This window comes from Macaca mulatta, chromosome 14, assembly GCF_049350105.2.
Source record: "Macaca mulatta isolate MMU2019108-1 chromosome 14, T2T-MMU8v2.0, whole genome shotgun sequence".
In the NCBI taxonomy this organism is placed as follows: Eukaryota; Metazoa; Chordata; class Mammalia; order Primates; family Cercopithecidae; genus Macaca; species Macaca mulatta.
In genome coordinates, this window is record NC_133419.1 from 77,422,479 (window position 1) to 77,441,820 (window position 19,342).

At 37.5% G+C, this 19,342-nt stretch overlaps 1 protein-coding gene across 31 annotated transcripts in view; it reads left to right on the forward strand.

Moving 5' to 3' along the window:
• ACER3 (alkaline ceramidase 3) overlaps nt 1-18,981 on the forward strand; it is a 170,303-nt gene extending 151,322 nt beyond the window's left edge. For 18 of the 31 annotated variants that reach the window (XM_077960408.1, XM_077960423.1, XM_077960410.1 and 15 more), the window contains 5 exons: nt 3,191-3,236; nt 7,160-7,261; nt 8,759-8,863; nt 11,512-11,557; nt 12,060-18,981. In XM_077960408.1, the coding sequence (XP_077816534.1) occupies nt 3,191-3,236; nt 7,160-7,261; nt 8,759-8,863; nt 11,512-11,557; nt 12,060-12,113 (353 nt within the window). In that variant the 3' untranslated portion in view covers nt 12,114-18,981. 31 annotated transcript variants of the gene reach the window in all.
• Nucleotides 18,982-19,342: the final 361 nt, after the last annotated feature.

Below are 19,342 nucleotides of genomic sequence, written 5' to 3' on the forward strand. Positions count from 1 at the left end.
CGGTCCCATCTGAGGGTGATGGGAGATAGTGACAGATCATCAGGCATTAGATTCTCATAAGGAATGCACAACCTAGATCCCTTGCATGTGCAGTTCATGATAAGGTTCATGCTCCTATGAGAATCTAATGTCACCATTGATCTGACAGGAGGCAGAGCGCAGGCAATAATGCTCATTCCCCCCATTCACCTTCCTGTGCAGCCTGGTTCTTAACAGGCCACAGACCAATATTGGTCCATGGCCCGGGGGTTGGGGACCCCTGCTTTAAAGAACTGATGTAATTGGCCAGACACGGTGGCTCACCCCTATATATAATCCCAGCACTTTGGGAGGCTGAGGATCACTTGAGGTCAGGAGTTTGAGACCAGCCTGGCCAACATGGTGAAACCCCATCTCTACTAAAAATACAAAAATTAGCCAGGCATGGTGGTGGGTGCCTGTAATCCCAGCTACTCAGGAGGCTGAGGCAGGAGAATCACTTGAACCCGGGAGGCAGAGGTTATAGTGAGCTGAGATCGCACCACTGCACTCCAACCTGGGCGGCAGAACAAGACTCAGTCTCAAAAAAAAAAAAAAACTGGTTTCATGCACAGGTGTTCTCTGACTACAGTGTAATTAATTTAAGCAAAACAAACAATTAGTCAAAATGGCCCACATTTTTGGAAACCTAAAACCACATGTCTAAATACTCATGAGTAAAAAAAGAAATCATAATGGAAATTTTAAAATACTTAGAATGGAATCATAATGAAAATTCTACAAATCTAAGTAGGATATAGGTAAAATGGTTTTTTGAGGGAAATGTATAACATTAGATGTCTACCTTAGAAATAGGCTGAAAAATAATGAACTAAGCATTCAATTTCAAGAATTAGAAAACAAAGCTCGCTTTGGCAGCACATATACTAAAATTGGAACAATACAGAGATTAGCATCACCCCTTTAAAAAAAATGTTTTTTAAGAATTAGAAAACAGATCAATAGAGTATACCTGAAGATAAATGAAGAATGGAAATAAAGGGCAGAAATTAATGAAAGATAAAACAGAAACACAATACTGAAGATCACTAGGTATCTAATTTTGCTCCCTTCTGAAACTCCACTAAAACTACAACAAAGGAATTTACTTGAAAGAAATAAGCCCGCAAGGAGGAGACTCAATAAAATGTTAGAAGCTGGAACATAGATAGACTACTACTAACTGCCTTAACAGGCCCAAGAAAGACAAATTCTGAGCCAGGAACCTTCAGTTTACATCACAGAATTTTCTCAAGTATTGGGCATTAGCAGTAACAGGAGGTTTGGAAAAGGAGATAGAAGAGAGATCTAAAATGAGAATTGGTTAAAAGCAGATCCCCTCATCCATTTCATAGCAATGAGTAATTACAGAAGTCTGAAGATTTATTCTCTGGAAAGGGTAAACAATGTGTCTACACTAAATTTTGCCAGGCACAATTGAGCATATGAATAGCATACTGAAATCAGGGAAACTGGGTGAGGTTATACTTTCTGAATGCTGACTGCAAAGAACTCTAGGCAAAAAAAATGAGAGTCTTCTTTTAGGGAATATGGTCGACCTAAAAGACCTAAAAATACTGATATTGGGGGTTCCCTCAACAACTGTCCCAGCAAAATAGCCCTACAGTGACGGTTACTAGTCCAAAGACCTCAACCACATGCTTAGGGCTTTTATGATCACCTTTTTAGTCTCCCTTTTTAGATTATTAAAAATGAGACGACAGTGTCACACATGATGAATGAATCCAATATGAAAGATGGAGGCCAAAACAAATAATAAGGGAAGGAGGAACCAACTTATGCAGAAGTAATAAAGCTTCAAAAACAATAAATATTAATTCATTAATATTCCTAGCAATATACCATGCCTATGAATCAAAAATAGGATGGTATTTTTTTAAATGAACATTCAGAGAATTTAAAAAATCTTAAAAATTAAAAATATGAGCCAAGTGTAATCCCAACACTTTGGGAGCCCAAGGTGGGAGGATCATTTGAGGCCAGGAGTTTGAGACCAGCAGGCAACATTGTGAGACCCTGTCTCTACCAGAAATAATAATAATAATAACTAGTTTGGCATGGTGGCACGCTCTTGAGGTCCTAATTACTCGAGAGGCTGAGGTGGGAGGATTACTTGAGCCCTGGAGTTTGATGTTACAGTGAGCTATGATCGCACTACTGCACTCTAGCCTGGGCAACAAAGCAAGACTTTCTGTCTAATTTTAAAAATATATATATATAATAAAAAGCTGAAGTGTTTAAAAGATACAGTTAAAGAAGACACTCTGAGTATAGGACAAAAAAAAAGAGAAAGAAATGGCAGATAGAATAGATTCAATAGAAATATTACTGAATAATGTTGAGCCAGAATAGAAGAACCAACATCAAAAAGGAGACAGAGGCAGAGAACAGAGAAAATGGAAGAGAAGCAATTACCAAAATAATTCAAGAAAACATTATATAATTGATAGGCATGAGTTATTAGACTGAAAGAGCTCACTGGATACCCAGCACAATGGATAGAAATAGACCTATGGCAGTTTCAGAGTTCCAGAACAAGGAAGGATTCCAGAAGGTATATAAGTTGAGAGGCAGGAATATATACAAAGGATCAGGAATCAAAATGGCTTTGGGCTTGCCAAAGCAACATTGGAACTAGGAGACCAATGCCTTCAAATTTCTAAAGGAAAATTATTTCTAAGCTAGAATTCTACAGGCAGCCAAACTATCAGTAAAATACAGAGAAAAATATATTTTCACACATTCCAAGATCTCAAAAAAACTTACATCATTAAATACTGCTCAAGAACCTACTGAAAGATGTGCTTCACCAAAATGAGAGTACTACAAAAAGGAGGAGTGCATGGGATACAAGACAGGAGATCCAAGGAAAGAGAGAGGTGAAGGCAGTTCCTAAGGTGCAGGTGATGGAAAGGGATTTCTCAGATGACAGCTGTATGCTAGACAGGCAGGCAGTCCAGAATAAAGCAGTGTGATAGAGAAAGATAGAGAGACACATATATTGAGTGCCTTCTGTATTCTACACTCTTGCACCTGATACTATATGGGTAGTAAGTCCCCTTAGCCTTTCATGGACCATGTACTGATGTTCTTGCTCTCCCCTTCCCGCCCTGGTACCTGGATAACCAAAGACATTCATTTTACCCCACAGAAGAGTTTTGGTTTGAATTGCCCCTGAGAGCTGAAGATTGGCCATGGTAAGTAAGTTTAGAAGCAGAAAACAGATAGCACCCTACCCCCACTGATCATATTCTTGTCATATTTCAGTACCTGGCCCACACTGCCAGAAGCCTTCACTGTGTTGAGGCTTATGTTTCTTAGGACTCATTATTGCCCTCCCCAAATGGGGGCTATGATAAACTCTGAAAAACTGAAGCCAGACTGTGACTCTTTTAAGCTTATCTTCTCTTGAGAACCTTCATCAAACAGTGGTAATAATGCCTTTTCCATACATTGCCAGGTTTGTGCTTTCCTGATCGTTTTTAAACTAATTACCTTTTACATTCACTTATATGCCAATACACAGTTAAGTAAAACAAAATTGAAAAATGTATTATTGCCATTCACCATATTTAAAAAATAAAGGACAAAGGCAGACCAGTCTTTAGAAAATTAAAATTAAAAATTAAAAGGAAAATTACATACCAAGATTTAGACTAAAGCATTCTGTAAAATTCAACACCTATTTATGTTCAAAAACAAAACAAAACCCTTTACAAACTAGTAATAGAAAGGAACTTTCTTAACCTATAATTCTATAGCATATAAAACACCTAGTCATGACATGTATTTTTTTAATCCCTTTAAAAATCAAGAATAAAACTAGGATATATATTATAATTACTTCTATTCAACATTATACTGGTGGAAATCCTACCCAACATTTTACTTGCAAATGACATGATCATGTATAGAAAATATCACAGGACATGTACAAAAAAAGCTGTTAGAGGGCCAGGCGCAGTGGCTCACGCCTGTAATCCCAGCACTTTAGGAGGCTGAGGTGGGCGGATCACGAGGTCAAGAGATCGAGACCATCCTGGCCAACATGGTGAAACCCCGTCTCTACTAATAAACTATAAAAATTAGCTGGGCGTGGTGGCACACGCCTGTAGTCCCAGCTACTTGGGAGGCTGAGGCAGGAGAATCGCCTGAACCTGGGAGGTGGAGGTTGTAGTGAGCCAAGATTGAGCCACTGCACTCCAGCCTGGTGACAGAGCAAGACTCCATCTCAAAAAAAAAAAAAAAAAAAAAGGCTGTTAGAAGCAATAAGTGAAATTTAGCAGAGGCACAAGATTCTAGTCAGTGATTCAAAATCATATTTCTCTGTTCTAGCAGTGAACTATTAACAAAATTTTGTAAAGTATAATTTACAATAACATCAAAATACATTAAATGTTTAAGGATTAAATTTAACAAAATATGCAAGAGCTGTACATTGAAAACTACACAGTACAGTTTTTTTTGTTGAGAGAAATTGAAGAGCTAGACAAATAGTCAGATATACCATTTAATGGATCAGAAAAATTAATATTGTTAAGATGCCAGTTCTCCAATCCTGATTTGTAGGTTCTGCAGGCTTTTTGGTAAAAATGGAGAAACTGATTCTGACATTAACATGGGTATGCAAAAGACTGTGAATAGCCAAAACAGTTTTTGAAAAGGAACAAAGTTAGAGGACTTGCATGACTTGACTTACTCTGTGCTGCTACTAAGACAATGTTGTATTGGTGGTAATAATGAAATATAAATCAATAGAACATCCAAAAATAGACCCACACACCCATACTGACCTGATTTTCAAAAATATGTCAAGGTAATTCAGTGGAGAAAAGATAATCTTTTCAACAAATTTTGCTGGGACAAATGAATATACTTAGGACAAAGAAAATGAACTTCAACCTCACACCAATATAAAAATTTAATACAAGTGAATTCTATTAAATGTACATTATATCTCTAAATGTAAAAACTAAGATTATAGAATTTCTAAAAGAAAATATAGGAGGTATTTTTGGTTTGGCAAAGATTTATTAATAAAAAGCACAAACTATAGACAAAAAATTGACAAACTGAACTTCATCAAAATTTCAAACTTTTGTTCTTCAGAATATAGTATTCAGAAAATAAAAGGCAAGCCACAGACTTGGAGAAACTACTTGCAAAATATACATCCAACAAAGGACCTACATGTAAAATAAAGAAAGAATTCTTACAACTGAATAATAAGAAGGCAAACAACAATGTATCAAAGAAGATGTATGGATAGTAAATAACTACATGAAAGATGTTCAAAAACATTAGTCATTAGGGAAATGCAAATTAAAACCACAATGAGATACCACTACACACCTACTAAAACAGCTAAAGTGAAAAAGACTGACTTCAAACCAAGTCCTCATGAAGATGTGGAACATTTGGAACACTTATACATGCCTGGTGGGAATGTAAAATGGTACAGCCACTTAGGAAAACAGTGTAGCAGTTATCTTGAAAATTTAAATATTCACCTGCCATACAATCCAGCCATTCTTCTCCTAGCTATTTACCCAAGAAAAATGAAAACATATGTCTATATAAAGTGTTATTTGTGAATGTTCATAGCTGCTTTATTTGTAATAGTCAAAAACTGGAAACCCGCATTTGGACAGAGAAACAAATTGTGCTGTGACCATACAATGGAGTACCTACTCAGAAGTAAAAGGAAATGAAGTATTGATAACATAATAACATAGATGAATCTCAAAGAATTATGTCAGATGAAAGAAGCTATACAATCAGGGGTATATATGGTAAGATTCCATTTATATAGCATTCTAAAAATCGCATTGGGAGGCCGAGACGGGCGGATCACGAGGTCAGGAAATCGAGACCATCCTGGCTAACACGGTGAAACCCCGTCTCTACTAAAAAAATACAAAAAACTAGCCAGGCGAAGTGGCGGGCGCCCGTAGTCCCAGCTACTTGGGAGGCTGAGGCGGGAGAATGAGCTGAGATCCGGCCACTGCACTCCAGCCCTGGCAACAGAGCAAGACTCCGTCTCAAAAAAAAAAAAAAAATGCAAATTGAACTTTTGGAGGTGGTGGATATCTTGATTGTGTTGGTGGTTTCATGGGTATATACAGATGTACTGATCAGAGAGACACTTTAAATATATTTAATAGTTTTAATGTAAGTCAGTTATACCTCACTGAAGCTATAAAACATAGGTAAGCTGATACTATTTTCAGTACCTCACCAAGCTTCAATTTCCTCATCAGTGAAGTAAAAATAATACCTGCCTCACAGGGATTATTTGAACATTTTGTGTATGGTATGTGTGTGCATGCACACCCGTCCACAATACCCCCATATCACTCTCTCCTTATCAGGCCTTATTTTTCTTCAAAGCAATTATAATTATGTATTTGATTGTTTACCTCCCCCAGCTATACTGTAAATTCTTTGAGAACAAAAACTTTACCTATTGATCATTACCTTCCCAAATGCTTAGAACAATGTCTGGTACACAGCACTCCATATATATTATTAAGTGATTTAATGAGTGAATATGTGTGTGTGTGTGTGTGTGTGTGTGTGTGTGTGTGTGTGTGTGTGTGTGTGTGTGTGTGTAACTACATTGCCTTACATGGAGTATATGACTCAACCTACATTGATAGCTAATCCACTATCCCCCTGCCTCTTCCATGGGACCAAAAAAGTTATCAGGTACTTTCAGATTACCTTCCCAATACATTTATTAAAGTCTTCATGGCTTATTTCTCGGCACCTTTTAATGGCTACATATAGTAGGCAAATTATTAGAAAATTTGATAGGTCTGCTTTTACTATCAACAAAAACTTTTCCTTCTAATGAAACTGATGTCTTCTTGCCAGGCAAGGTAGCACATGTCTATATTCCCAGCTGTTTGGGAGACTGAGATGGGAGGATCCCCTTGAGCGCAGGAATTTGAGGCTGGAATGTACAATGATCACACCTGTGAATAGCCACTGCACTCCAGCCTGGGCAACATAGTGAGATCCCAGCCCTTATAAAAAAGGAAGAAAGTGATGGCTTCAATTTCTGATCATGACATGACTTGAGAAAATTTTATTTTGCTTTTCTTTTTTCCCCCCACAGGGTTTATCCATGGCTTAGAGGACTGGGTTATACATCATTGGGTATATTTTTATTGGGATTTTTATTTTGGAATATAGATAACATATTTTGTGATTCACTGAGGTAAGATATATTTTCATTTCTTCAGAAATATTTTTGGAAAGATTTTATTAAGTAGAGAATTTTATAAACATATAGAAATAATAGTGCTCTGAAATGAATTTTTACTATTGTTGACATTTAAAAGATATGTACAGTATAATAAAGTTAGCTTATTGGAATGCCTGTTTAAATTACCTAAAATTTTGGACCTGAGACTTTTTCATAACCTCTGTAGGGTTTAGGTTTTGTGTGTGTGGGCATCACAGAACTATATAGTTAATCAAATGTTGACTATTCCTTTGAAACCTGCCTGATCTGCTTCAGTGAATAAAGAAGACTGATTTGTAACAAGCATATGAAAAATATGTATATAAATATACACTTTCATATGCTTAATGTTATTTTCTAAAAAAGCAAGTGTTTTTTTACCATCTTTTCAGCAATCATATATTGCCAGGAGTTTGAATCTTAGACTTAGGTGTCTCTGGATTCTAGTCTCTCATTAAGACTCTGTCTTTCTGGCCTCTTTTCCATGAAATGAGCATGCTGAATAGGTTAAACAGGTGGGTCATTCCAACTCCAAATCCTGTGAACTAACAATTTTGCATAAACAGAACAGAGGAAGGTACTAAACAGTACTACAGGAAGGCAATCAACAAAATTCAGACTGTGAGAAATCTACAGAATGAATGACCTGGTCTCTTCAACAGATAAATTGCAGAGGCACAGCCAGGCACGGTGGCTCATGCCTGTAATCTCAGCACTTTGGGGGGCTGAGGGGGTGGATCACTTGACGTCAGGAGTTCAAGACCAGCCTGGCCAACATGGTGAAACCCTGTCTCTACTAAAAATATAAAAATTAGCTGGGCTTGGTGACGTGTGCCTGTAATCCCAGCTACTTGGGAGGCTGAGGCAGGAGACTCCAGCTTGGGCGACAGAGCGAGACTCCATCTCAAAAAAAAAAAAAAAAATTGCAAAGGCAGGAAAAAAGAGAGAGGAGGAACATATAGATTAAGAGACTTAGATATATCAACCAGATACAATGTGTTGGCCTTTTTTGGATTCTGATTCAAACAAACTAACTATTTAAAAAAATAAAGTATAAGAAATTTGGAACTTCGATGATCAGTAACTGAAACTTTTATGATATTAAGGGAGTATTATTATTTTTAGGTGTGAAAATGTGGTTGTGTTTTAGGGAGGTTTTCATATTTGAGAAATACATACTAAAATATTTAGAAATAAAATGATATAGTATCTGGGATTTGCTTCAAAAAGATATAAGAGAGAAAAGTGTCTAAGGGTTTAGATGACACGAATTGACCATAAATTATCATTGTTGAATACTGTTCCTCAGAATGTACTTTGGATAACAATGTGGCAGACTACAGGAAGCTTAAGGCAATTAAATAACTGCTGTTTTGAGAATGATATTTCAAAATGCTCTAAGACTATCAGCGTTAGTTGCTAAATATTTTAAAAATTTAACATGGTGATTTTCTCCCTCTCTTCACACAGGAACTTTCGAAAGAAGGTACCACCTATCATAGGTATTACCACACAATTTCATGCATGGTGGCATATTTTAACTGGCCTTGGTTCCTATCTTCACATCCTTTTCAGGTAGGAAATAGAGACTTTTTTAGCCTTGTACTAGAGTTTGGTTTTTTTTCTTTATTGTTTAAAATAGGATGATGTAAATACTTTTTAAACACTAGAAAATTTACAAACATGAAAATTAAATAGTATACTCTTGGACAAACATTGGGTCAAAGAAGAAATGAAAAAATTAGAAAATACCTTGAGACAAATGAAAACAAAAATACAACATACCAAAACTTATGGGATGCAGCGAAAGCAGTACTAAGAGAAGTTTATAGAAATTAATGCCACATTTAAAAGGAAGAGAGATCTCAATGAAACTTTACACCTCAAAGAACTAGGAAAAGAAGAACAAATTAAGCCCAAATTTGGCAGAAGGAAAGAAATAACATGGAGCAGAAATAAACAAAATAGAAAAATTTTAAAAAATCTATGAAACTAAGAGTTGGGGTACTGAAAGATCACCAGAATTGACAAATCTCAGCTAGACTAACAAAAAAAAAAGAGACAGAAGACTCAAATAAATAAAATCAGAAATAAAAGAGACATTACAGTGCTGCCACAGAGATAAGAAGAATCATACAATTATATGCCAACAAATTGGATGACTTAGAAGAAATGGACAATATCCTAGAAACGTAGAACCTACCAAGACTGAGTTGTGAAGAAATAGAACAGACCTCTAACTAGGTCAAAACATTCATAAAAGTAAGCAAGCAAGACACAAACAAATGAAAAGACATCCTGTGTTCATGGATTAAAAGACAAAGTTGTTAAAATGTTCATACTACCCAAAGCCATCTACAGATCCAATGCAATCTCATTTAGAATTCCAAAGACATTTTTTACAGAAATAGAAAAAATAATTCTAACATTCATATGGAACCACAAAAGGCCACAGGTAGCCAGATCAATCTTGAAAAAGAGCAGACCTGAAACATCACACTTCTTGATTTCAAAATAAACAAAACATGCATAACTTTTTTGTTGTTGTGCTTTTCAGGTATTGTATTTTTTACAAGTTGAAAGTTTGTGGCAGCCCTGCATTAAGCAAGTTTATAGGTGACATTTTTCCAGCAGCATGTGCTCACTTCATGTTTCTGTCTTATTTCTGTAATACTGACAATATTTCAAATTTTATTATTATTATATCTGTTATGGTGATCTGTGATCAGTGATCTTTTTTTTTTTTTTTTTTTTTTTGGAGACAGAGTCTCCCCCAAGCTAGAGTGCAGTGGCACGATGTTGGCTCACTGCAACCTCTGTCTCCTGGGTTCAAGTGATTCTCCTGCCTCAGCCTCCCAAGTAGCTGGGATTACAGGCATGCGCCACCACGCCTGGCTAATTTTTGCGCTTTTAGTAGAGATAGGCTTTCACCATGTTGGTCAGGCTGGTCTCAAACTCCTGACCTCAAGTGATAATCCCACCTTGGCCTCCCAAAATGCTGGGATTACAAGTGTGAGCCACTGTGCCTGGCCTGTGATTAGTGATCTTTGATGTTACTATTGTAATTGTTTTGAGGCACCACAAACCATGCACATATAAGACAGTGAACTTAATAAATGTTGTATGTTTCGACTGCTCTACCAATTGACCACTCCCCAGTCTCTTTCCTTCTCCAGTCTCCCTATTCCCTAAGAGAAAACAAAGTTTAAAATAGGCCGATTAATAACCCTACAGTGGCCTCTAAGTGTTCAAGTGAAAGGAAGAGTTACACATCTCTCACTTTAAATCAAAAGCTAGAAATGATTAAGCTTAGTGAGGAACGTATGTTGAAAGCTGAGATAGGCCAAAAGGTAGGCATCTTGTGCCAAAGAGTTACCCAAGTTGTGAAGGCAAAGGAAAAGTTTTTGAAGGAAATTAAAAGTGCTACTCCAGAGAACACATGAATAATGAGAAAGTGACACAGCCTTATTTCTGATGTGTAGAAATTTCTAGTAGTCTGGATAAAAGATCAGACCAACCACAACACTGCCTTAAGCCAAGGCCTACTCCAGATCAAGGCCCCAACTCACTTCAATTCTGTGAAGGCTGAGAGAAGTAAGGAAGCTGCAGAAGAAAAGTTTGAAGCTAGCAGAGATTGGTTCATGAGGCTTAAGGAAAGAAGCCATCTCCGTAACATAAAAGTGCAAGGTGAAGCTGCAGCAAGTTATCCAGAAGATCTAGCTAAGATTATTGATGAAAGTGGTTACACTAAACAACAGACTTTTAATGTAGATGAAACAGCCTTTTATTGGAAGAAGATACTATCTAGGATTTTCATAACTAGAGAGGAGAAATCAATGCCTGGCTTCAAAGCTTCAAAGGACATGTTGTGACTCTCTTGTTTGGAGCTAATGTAGCTGATGACCTTAAGTTGAAGTCAGTGCTCACTTTCTATTTTGAAAGTCCTATGGCCCTTAAGAATTATGCTAAATGTACTCTGCTTGTGCTGTATAAAATGGAACATCAAAGCCTAGATTACAGCACATCCATTTACAGCATGGTTTACTATTTTGAGTAGGTGCTCAAAAAAAACTGGTTGCTGAACAAATGAAGCATATACTCATGTCTTTTTTTTTTCTTGCTTTGTACATGCAGAAGCACTATGGTTAAGTTTGTCAGTACACCAGTTTGTATGAATTTAAAAACGAATCTGAAAAGCTTTCCCCCTCCCACTTTTCTTTCAGTTTGTATACAAGAACACTTTACCTGAGATATAGGCCAAAAGTGAAGGTAAGTCCACTTCTTAGGTCCTGTGTGTGTGTTGGGGGTTTGGTACTGGGAGTATAGGATGGAGGTGGAAGAAGAAAGGGGAGTTTGCAAAGGTAGTGGAACAAACACAGGCTTTGGAACCAAAGGCACTGAATCTTTCATTTACGACTGCATGTTCTCGGACAAATCTCTTTAAGCCTTAGTTTCTTCAACAATAAAATTGAGCTGCTAATAACTACATTGCAGAGTTGTTTTAAAGATCAGAGATAATTTATATGCCCAGCTCCATGTTTGACAGTCAAAGCTTAATAAATTTAAATAAACTCAATAAAAATACTCTCTGATATCTGGTCCAAGACTAGAAGGAATAAACTGAAACTGTGCTTAGGCTACTAATACCAGGACAATCACTAGCAAACCTATGTATAGTCACAGCCCCATGGATTCTTTCTCATAGTTTTTTAAGGAATAACATGGAACAATTTTGTCTTTTCTCATTTTGTCCTAATTTGTCCCCAAACAGTTTATCTTTGGAATCTGGCCAGTGATCCTGTTTGAGCCTCTCAGGAAGCATTGATGAATCATTCCACCAAGAAAACAAGCACCTACCATAGACCTGGCAGAATAAATAAGGAAATCCTTAAAGATCTACAAGTTCAAATATGTCATGACCATCATAGCAGAGGAGTGACTTTCTGACTAATGCTGCCACCCACTCCACAAACAGAATAAGAAGTGAGGCCTGCTGGGTGTTTAGCTCATGGCATTATCTCATTTGTCCCCTCCTCCTTTCATGCTCCAGTTTATAAAGAAACAGAGATGATGTGTGTGTATGCTTCAAATGCAGAAACAATTGGGCTTTTCTTTAACAGGTTAACAGTTTGTGCTGGTTATAAGAAATTAATCTTTTTTTTTCTTTTTGCCAAGGGTTGCATGTGAATTATACTTTTCTTAATATTTGATTAAATAATTTAAACAGTCAGCTAAGGGCCAACAAAACCCCATATCCAGATAGTTAGCTGTGAGCCAGCACTCAGCTTTGTCATATTTGATTAATATTGTATTAATCTCATGGATGGTTCTCAAAGGTAAGAAAAAAAGAGAGAGAGAGAAGAGAGAGTGAGCTAGCTGTGGGATTCTGTGTAGTTCTTCACTGTCTGTTCCAGGGCTAGTCAGAGGATCATAAGCAAGCTCAGACCTGCCCCCGGTTCAATACTTAACCACATCCCAGGATTTATGGTGTCTGCCTATGGCCACAGCCAACCAGAATGAGTGGGTCATCTTATAACCTTTCTGAAGCTCCATGAGGACATGTATAGAATGTTGTGCCTTCAGCCAGCTCTGCTCTGATCTTTGCAGATCTTTAAGTTGTCACCATTTCTATGGCTAGACAAATAGGACTGGTGGTCTAGACTACCCATAGTTCATCCTCCTCACATAACTTAGTTGAAGTTGTCAGGGAATGTCATTACACTCCGATTTTTTAAATTATGCAGTATTTTCTAGTTCTCAAAGAGAGGTCATGGTTGTGCCCAGGGAAGTGTGTTGTGTTAACTAAAGCTAAAATGATCAGAATCCTATTTACATAAAGCATATTAAAATATCTGCTCCTTAATTGTCTGAAGGAAATAGATGTAAGTTTCTGTTACTTGAAACCTACAGAACCCACAAAAATTAGGGTGATAAGAAATGACAGTAGCCGGGCGCGGTGGCTCACGCCTGTAATCCCAGCACTTTGGGAGGCCGAGGCGGGCGGATCACAAGGTCAGGAGATCGAGACCACGGTGAAACCCCGTCTCTACTAAAAATACAAAAAATTAGCCGGGCGCGGTTGTGGGTGCCTGTAGTCCCAGCTACTCGGGAGGCTGAGGCAGGAGAATGGCGTGAACCCGGGAGGCGGAGCTTGCAGTGAGCCGAGATCGCGCCACTGCACTCCAGCCTGGGCGACAGAGCGAGACTCCGTCTCAAAAAAAAAAAAAAAAAGAAAGAAATGACAGTGAAATCTCATCGTAAGGCAGCTAGTTCTAATTTGCATTTGAATATATAACAAATTGCATCACTTTTCACAAACATAACACCTGCCTGCAGTAAAAATCTGATTTGACCCCTCTGCTCATGTATCATCATATCTGTAGCTCTGCATCATTTAGCATTTTTATGACTTTTTTTGCTTTTTATAAATTATTGTAAAATCCAGATTGTTTTTACCACATGATGACATGACTCAAGATTAAATCCTAAGCTAGTTTCAAAAGGAAAATCTTTTCTTCTTATGCAAAGATGGTAAAACACTTTTTGTCATTTTTTCCAGTATTCAGTAAGTAGCCTTTGTACAAATTTAAAACCAAAAACTATTCTGTTGTTTTTCTTCACCTACTAGCCTTAGTTTTTAACCAAGTATCCAAAGATGGTCAAGTTGACATCCTTCCCTTAGCATGCCCAACAAACCATTAGACCATTAGACTGATTCTTCCACCTGCTTTTATGATCTCCAGGAAGAAAAACACTTGCCAAAACATGAAGAGAACTTTTGTTCTGCCTTAAGGGGGTATAAAACTAAACCATTTGAAGGCACAGCCCATAAGACTGTACTTGATTTTGCCCCGAGATTCTGACTTCTGGCTACATTTCACCTGCAGTTACCTGGGCTATCAGCCATCATACATTTTTAAATTCATTTGTTTTCCACCATTATATTTTTATACTTTTCAGTTAGATATACTTCTGCGTAAAGAATATATATACAGTGTAGGATAAAGGCATGTCCTACATGGCAATGCTGTTAAACATGGTAAGACTGAGGTTCTGCAGAATTAAAGTCAGATTAAGGGTACAGAGAGCACACCTTGATACTGAGGCCATTTAGAGCAATTTGTTTAATGAGTGGTTTAGCCATCACCACCAGTGGCCACCTGTTCAATAAAATTGCCCAGCACCATAGTGGAGAGTCATCTACACCCCGAGGTGACCTGTAAGACTGGCCAATTCATTGAAGACCCTTGTTTCTATTGGGAGAATGGAAAGCAGAAAGGGAAGCCAGGCTCTTTAATGTTCCAAATCAGCTGTGCCTCACACAAGGCTCTCTTTTCAACAACTAAGTAACACACTCAAGACTTCGTGTCTGTGCAGCATTTTATGGAAATCACTGGTGACTTATAGGATATTACTAAATTATCTTTATTTCAATAGCTTTATTTTTTCCTATTTGGATTCTAGGTATACATTACAGGGTTGGATTCCTCACTACCCCCTCCCACTGTCATTTGTTTTATTGGAAAACTTCATGTTAACTAGAGTGTACAAAAAGTCTGTTTCCTGCTGAGCCAATAATGATTTGTTTGCATATCACCTAATGTGAACAGTGCTCATCTGTGAACCCTACAGCAAATTATATTTTAGAAAATACTTTGTGAGGCTGGGCATGGTGGCTCATGCCTGTAATCCCAGCACTGTGGGAGGCCAAGGCTGGCAGATCACTTGAGGTCAGGAGTTCGAGACCACCCTGGCCAACATGGTGAAACCCCGTCTCTACTAAAAATACAAAAATTAGCCGGGCGTAGTGGCGCACGCCTGTGGTCCCAGCTACTCGGGAGGCTGAGGCAGGAGAATTCCTTGAACCCAGGAGGCAGAGGGTACAGTAAGCTGAGATCACACCACTGCACTCCAGTCTGGGTGACAGAGCGAGACTCCGTCTCAAAAAAAAAAAAAAAAAAAAAGAAAAGAGAAAAGAAAATACTTTATGAGGATGTAAAAGAAGCAATTTGCTTCCACATCCGAATATCCTTCTTGTGCCTCCATTTTCACTCTGAAAAACTGAAAGCAATTTGACTTTGATTTTTGTTTTTTTAAAGAACAGCTAGGTGAAAGGAGGTTAAGCTGATTGGTCACTCTGCCTGCCCACTATCTACTCCCCACCGTGGTGTTTCATGAAACATCCCCACCACCTGAAGTGATCTTTTTAATCCTTGTGATAGGAAATGCATTGATAATTAACAGGAAAAAATATTTGTTTTTAAATAATCTACAAATGAGAACCCAAATAGTAGTATTTAGTTTGACAGAAGTAAATCATACGGTTTAAATATAATGCAAAATTTCAGGACAGTTAATTTGGGCTTCCCTTACTCTAAGAAGGTTTTTCTTATAATAAGGATAAGATGTGTGGTTTAAAGAAAATTAAGAGACAAAAACTTCAGGCACATAATGCATGAAAATCTTTAAATGCCTGCAAAAATTAAGTTCTGTTATAATACCAGCCAGTTCTGAATTAGCCAATGCCCTAAAAGCATCTAACAATTTAAAGTTATCTTATGAGTCCTATGAAAACAATTATTTGTTGCTAAATTTGAGTTTTGGCTACGAACTCCATGTTTACGTGATAAGAAATTGCTTTGGCCCTGTGGTTTATGCTGTGCTGCTGGATAAGTATTTATGTAAAACTGACATTTCAAAGAGAACCTATATATAATTGGAATTTCCACCTGTGTGGCTGTTTGCAGATCTACCTGTCTTCCATTTTGCATCCTATCAGTGCTATAATTAGTCTGATCACTTTGTCTTGTTTTTCAGTGTCTACAATTATAGCTTATTCACTAGGTTCTAACTATTTAAAAATAATGGGCCAGGCATAGTGGCTCATGCCTGTAATCCCAGCACTTTGGGAGGCCGAGGTGGGCGGATCACGAGGTCAGGAGATCAAGACCATCCTGGCTAACATGGTGAAAACCTGTCTCTACTAAAACTGCAAAAAATTAGCAGGGCCTGGTGGCAGGCGCCTGTAGTCCCAGCTACTTGGAAGGCTGAGGCAGGAGAATGGCGTGAACCCGGGAAGTGGAGCTTGCAGTGAGCCGAGATCACACCACTGAACTCTAGCCTAGGCAAAGAGCAAGACTCCATCTCAAAAAAAAAAGACTAAAATTTGATTTAACGTAGTTATGACCCCTTTATGGAAGGAGCTGCAAAATGGAAAGAAAAAAAAAAAGGCATCATGTCATCTTGACCCAGCTGACTGGAAATTTTCAATACTGTCCTTTAACTGTTGCACTCCAGCCAGCCTGGGCAACAGCGTGAGACCCTGTCTCAAAAAATAATAATAATAATAAATAAGGAAATACTTGTTAAAATATCTAACTATGTAATTGCTACATGGAGAAGCCACTGGTAGTGTTGAAGTCCTTGGGAGCATTCCACTGAACTTCACCATTTCTCCAAAATTATCAGCTCAGTCAGCTTCATATACCCAGATATGAACACTTCTACACTTGAAATTCAAACTGAAGGTAAATCTCTGACTTTGGACTGTAAACTTTTGCCTTGAGTATGAAACCTTGACATTGCTGAAAGAAAAGTGGAAACTGTAAGGGACAACAAGTTTCCCCAAGGCACAGTCTTCTCTGATAGGCCAGCAGAGCAGCTAAGGAGAAGACAGATCACTCAAGAACTTAAGTCGTTTGTTAGCTACAGCATTTCTGTTGCTGTGATACACATTCAGCCATTTTGGAGGAAAGCTAAGCAGTACTGACCACCCATTTTCATGTACTTTAAATAACAAATATTATTTCTCAAGGTCTTCATTTTATCATTAAATTCAGCTAATTACTACCTGATTTCAAAGGCGGCTAGTGTAGAAGACTGGTCACAAGAATTTTTTTTAAAATAGAAAACCCTAAAATCCAAATCAAGAAATTCAGTTACAGGCTGCAAGTGACCTAAAATTCCCCCACTCTAGCTCAGCAGCCATCAGTCAGTATAGCACCAGCCACATGTCACTGTGCTCTGCATTCAGCTCCTTTTCAACCCTTACAAGACCGCTTCATTGCTTTTACAATGTAGTGTTGATACTTGAACTGAATTTAGTCATTGGTATCTTAAATATTCACAAAATTGTCATAAAGCTTCTGAAACATCTGGCAATGCCAGATCTGTAGGTCATCACTTTTAAATTGAGTTTGCAGAATTAACTAAAGTTGCAGCAGCCATATTTATTAGAGAAATCTTTAAGCATATACATATGGTTCCCTATAAGCATTCATTCAGAGATCATCTGTGCCTAAAAGAAAATGATAAAAATGTGTCATAATATCAAAGGGGTCTAGATTAGGGGTTGGTAAACTACAACCCATGAGCCAAATCCAGGCTGCAGGTGTATGGCCTGCAAGGTAAGAATGGTTTTTTCATTTTATTTTATATATTTTTTATATATTATTTATCTATCTATCTATCTATCTATCTATATATATATATATATATATATATTTTTTTTTTTTTTGAGACAGAGTCACTCTCTGTCACCCAGGCTGGAGTGCAATGTCAGGATCTCACCTCACTGCAACCTCCGCCTCCCAAGGTTCAAGCGATTCTCCTGCCTCAGCCTCCCAAGTAGCTGGGACTACAGACACATGCCACCATGCCTGGCTGATTTTTATATTTTTAGTAGCGCTGGGTTGGCCAGGTTGGTCTTGAACTCCTGACTTCAAGTGATCCACCCACCTGGGCCTCCCAAAGTCCTGGGATTACAGGCGTGAGCCACCACACCCAACTGGTTTTTATGTTTTAAAAATGTTTAAACAGAGAAAGAAGAAGAATATGCAACAGAAACTGTATGTAACCTGCAAAGCCTAAAATGTTTACTCTCTGACTGGGGAGTTTGCCTCCCCTGCTCTAGACCGTCAGCAAGTGGTACAGTGGTACAGTACAGTGGTACTGCCCAACTGCACTTCTCTGCAAGGTTATTCTAGTGTGCATTTGTCAGAATGAAAATATGTTATCCATTTAAGACATCTCATGTCTTTGTTGAATGTAATCACATGATTTGTATTTAATATTTACACAACCGAATTATTTTTTCACATCAGTTTTTCTAGATTGGCAATAGCCTGTTGCAAAGTGCCTAAACCTTTGAGAAAAATTACTATGTGCAAGGTCCATGATTTACTTTTCAATATAAAGGGAATTCCATTCTATACTATAAAATCCAAAAATACTAGTTGCCCTCAGCTTTTGAGTTGACTTCCAAAAAGTTGAGATCTTTTAACCATTTTTTCTCATGTCATATAAAATGTGCCACATGGTAGTTGTCAAGCTGTGGTAGTCATGTACACTTTTTTCTTTCTTTTTTTTTTTTTTAACTGTCTAAAAGGAAAAGTTCAAAGTCCTTTCCACAGTTAGTCTTGGCTTCTTTTGGATTTTTCTTTTTAGAGCTAAATTATTCATGCCAATGAATAAGTGAGTCTGTTCTAAGATATAGAGGCCATTATCTATTTTTGCTCAATGTACTCATGTGGCATTGTTCACCGTCATGTATTTCCATTCTTTTAATATTTGAGTCACTTATCAATGTGACCAACAGATAAACTGTTCAAGCTAATACAGCATTTCCTAACTTCATAGTTGTCGCAGATGTTTGTTCTAGTAGCGATTATTTAATAAACATACATTATACTGAATCTTATTAGCAACTAACTTATTTTCAGGTAATCTCAGTCTGCTTATTCACTTTTTCCATTTGATTTTCTAATGCCACAATCATTTTTCTAGAAAATAGTAGGATAATGTATTTTTTCCAGTCTACTAAAATGGAGACTATATTTCTGCATTCATTACCTCTCATAGGTGAAAATATTAAATTAAATGATATAGTTTTGAATAAGACTACTGGTAGTGTTTCATCCCTGATTTATATTTTTTAAATCTATACATTCATATAAAGGCAGGGCTACCATGTGTAATTAGAGAGTTCATGTACTACACAAAGGCACCCAGTTGAAAGAGGAAGGAGGGTGAATGAGGGGCTGAAATCTAGCCTGT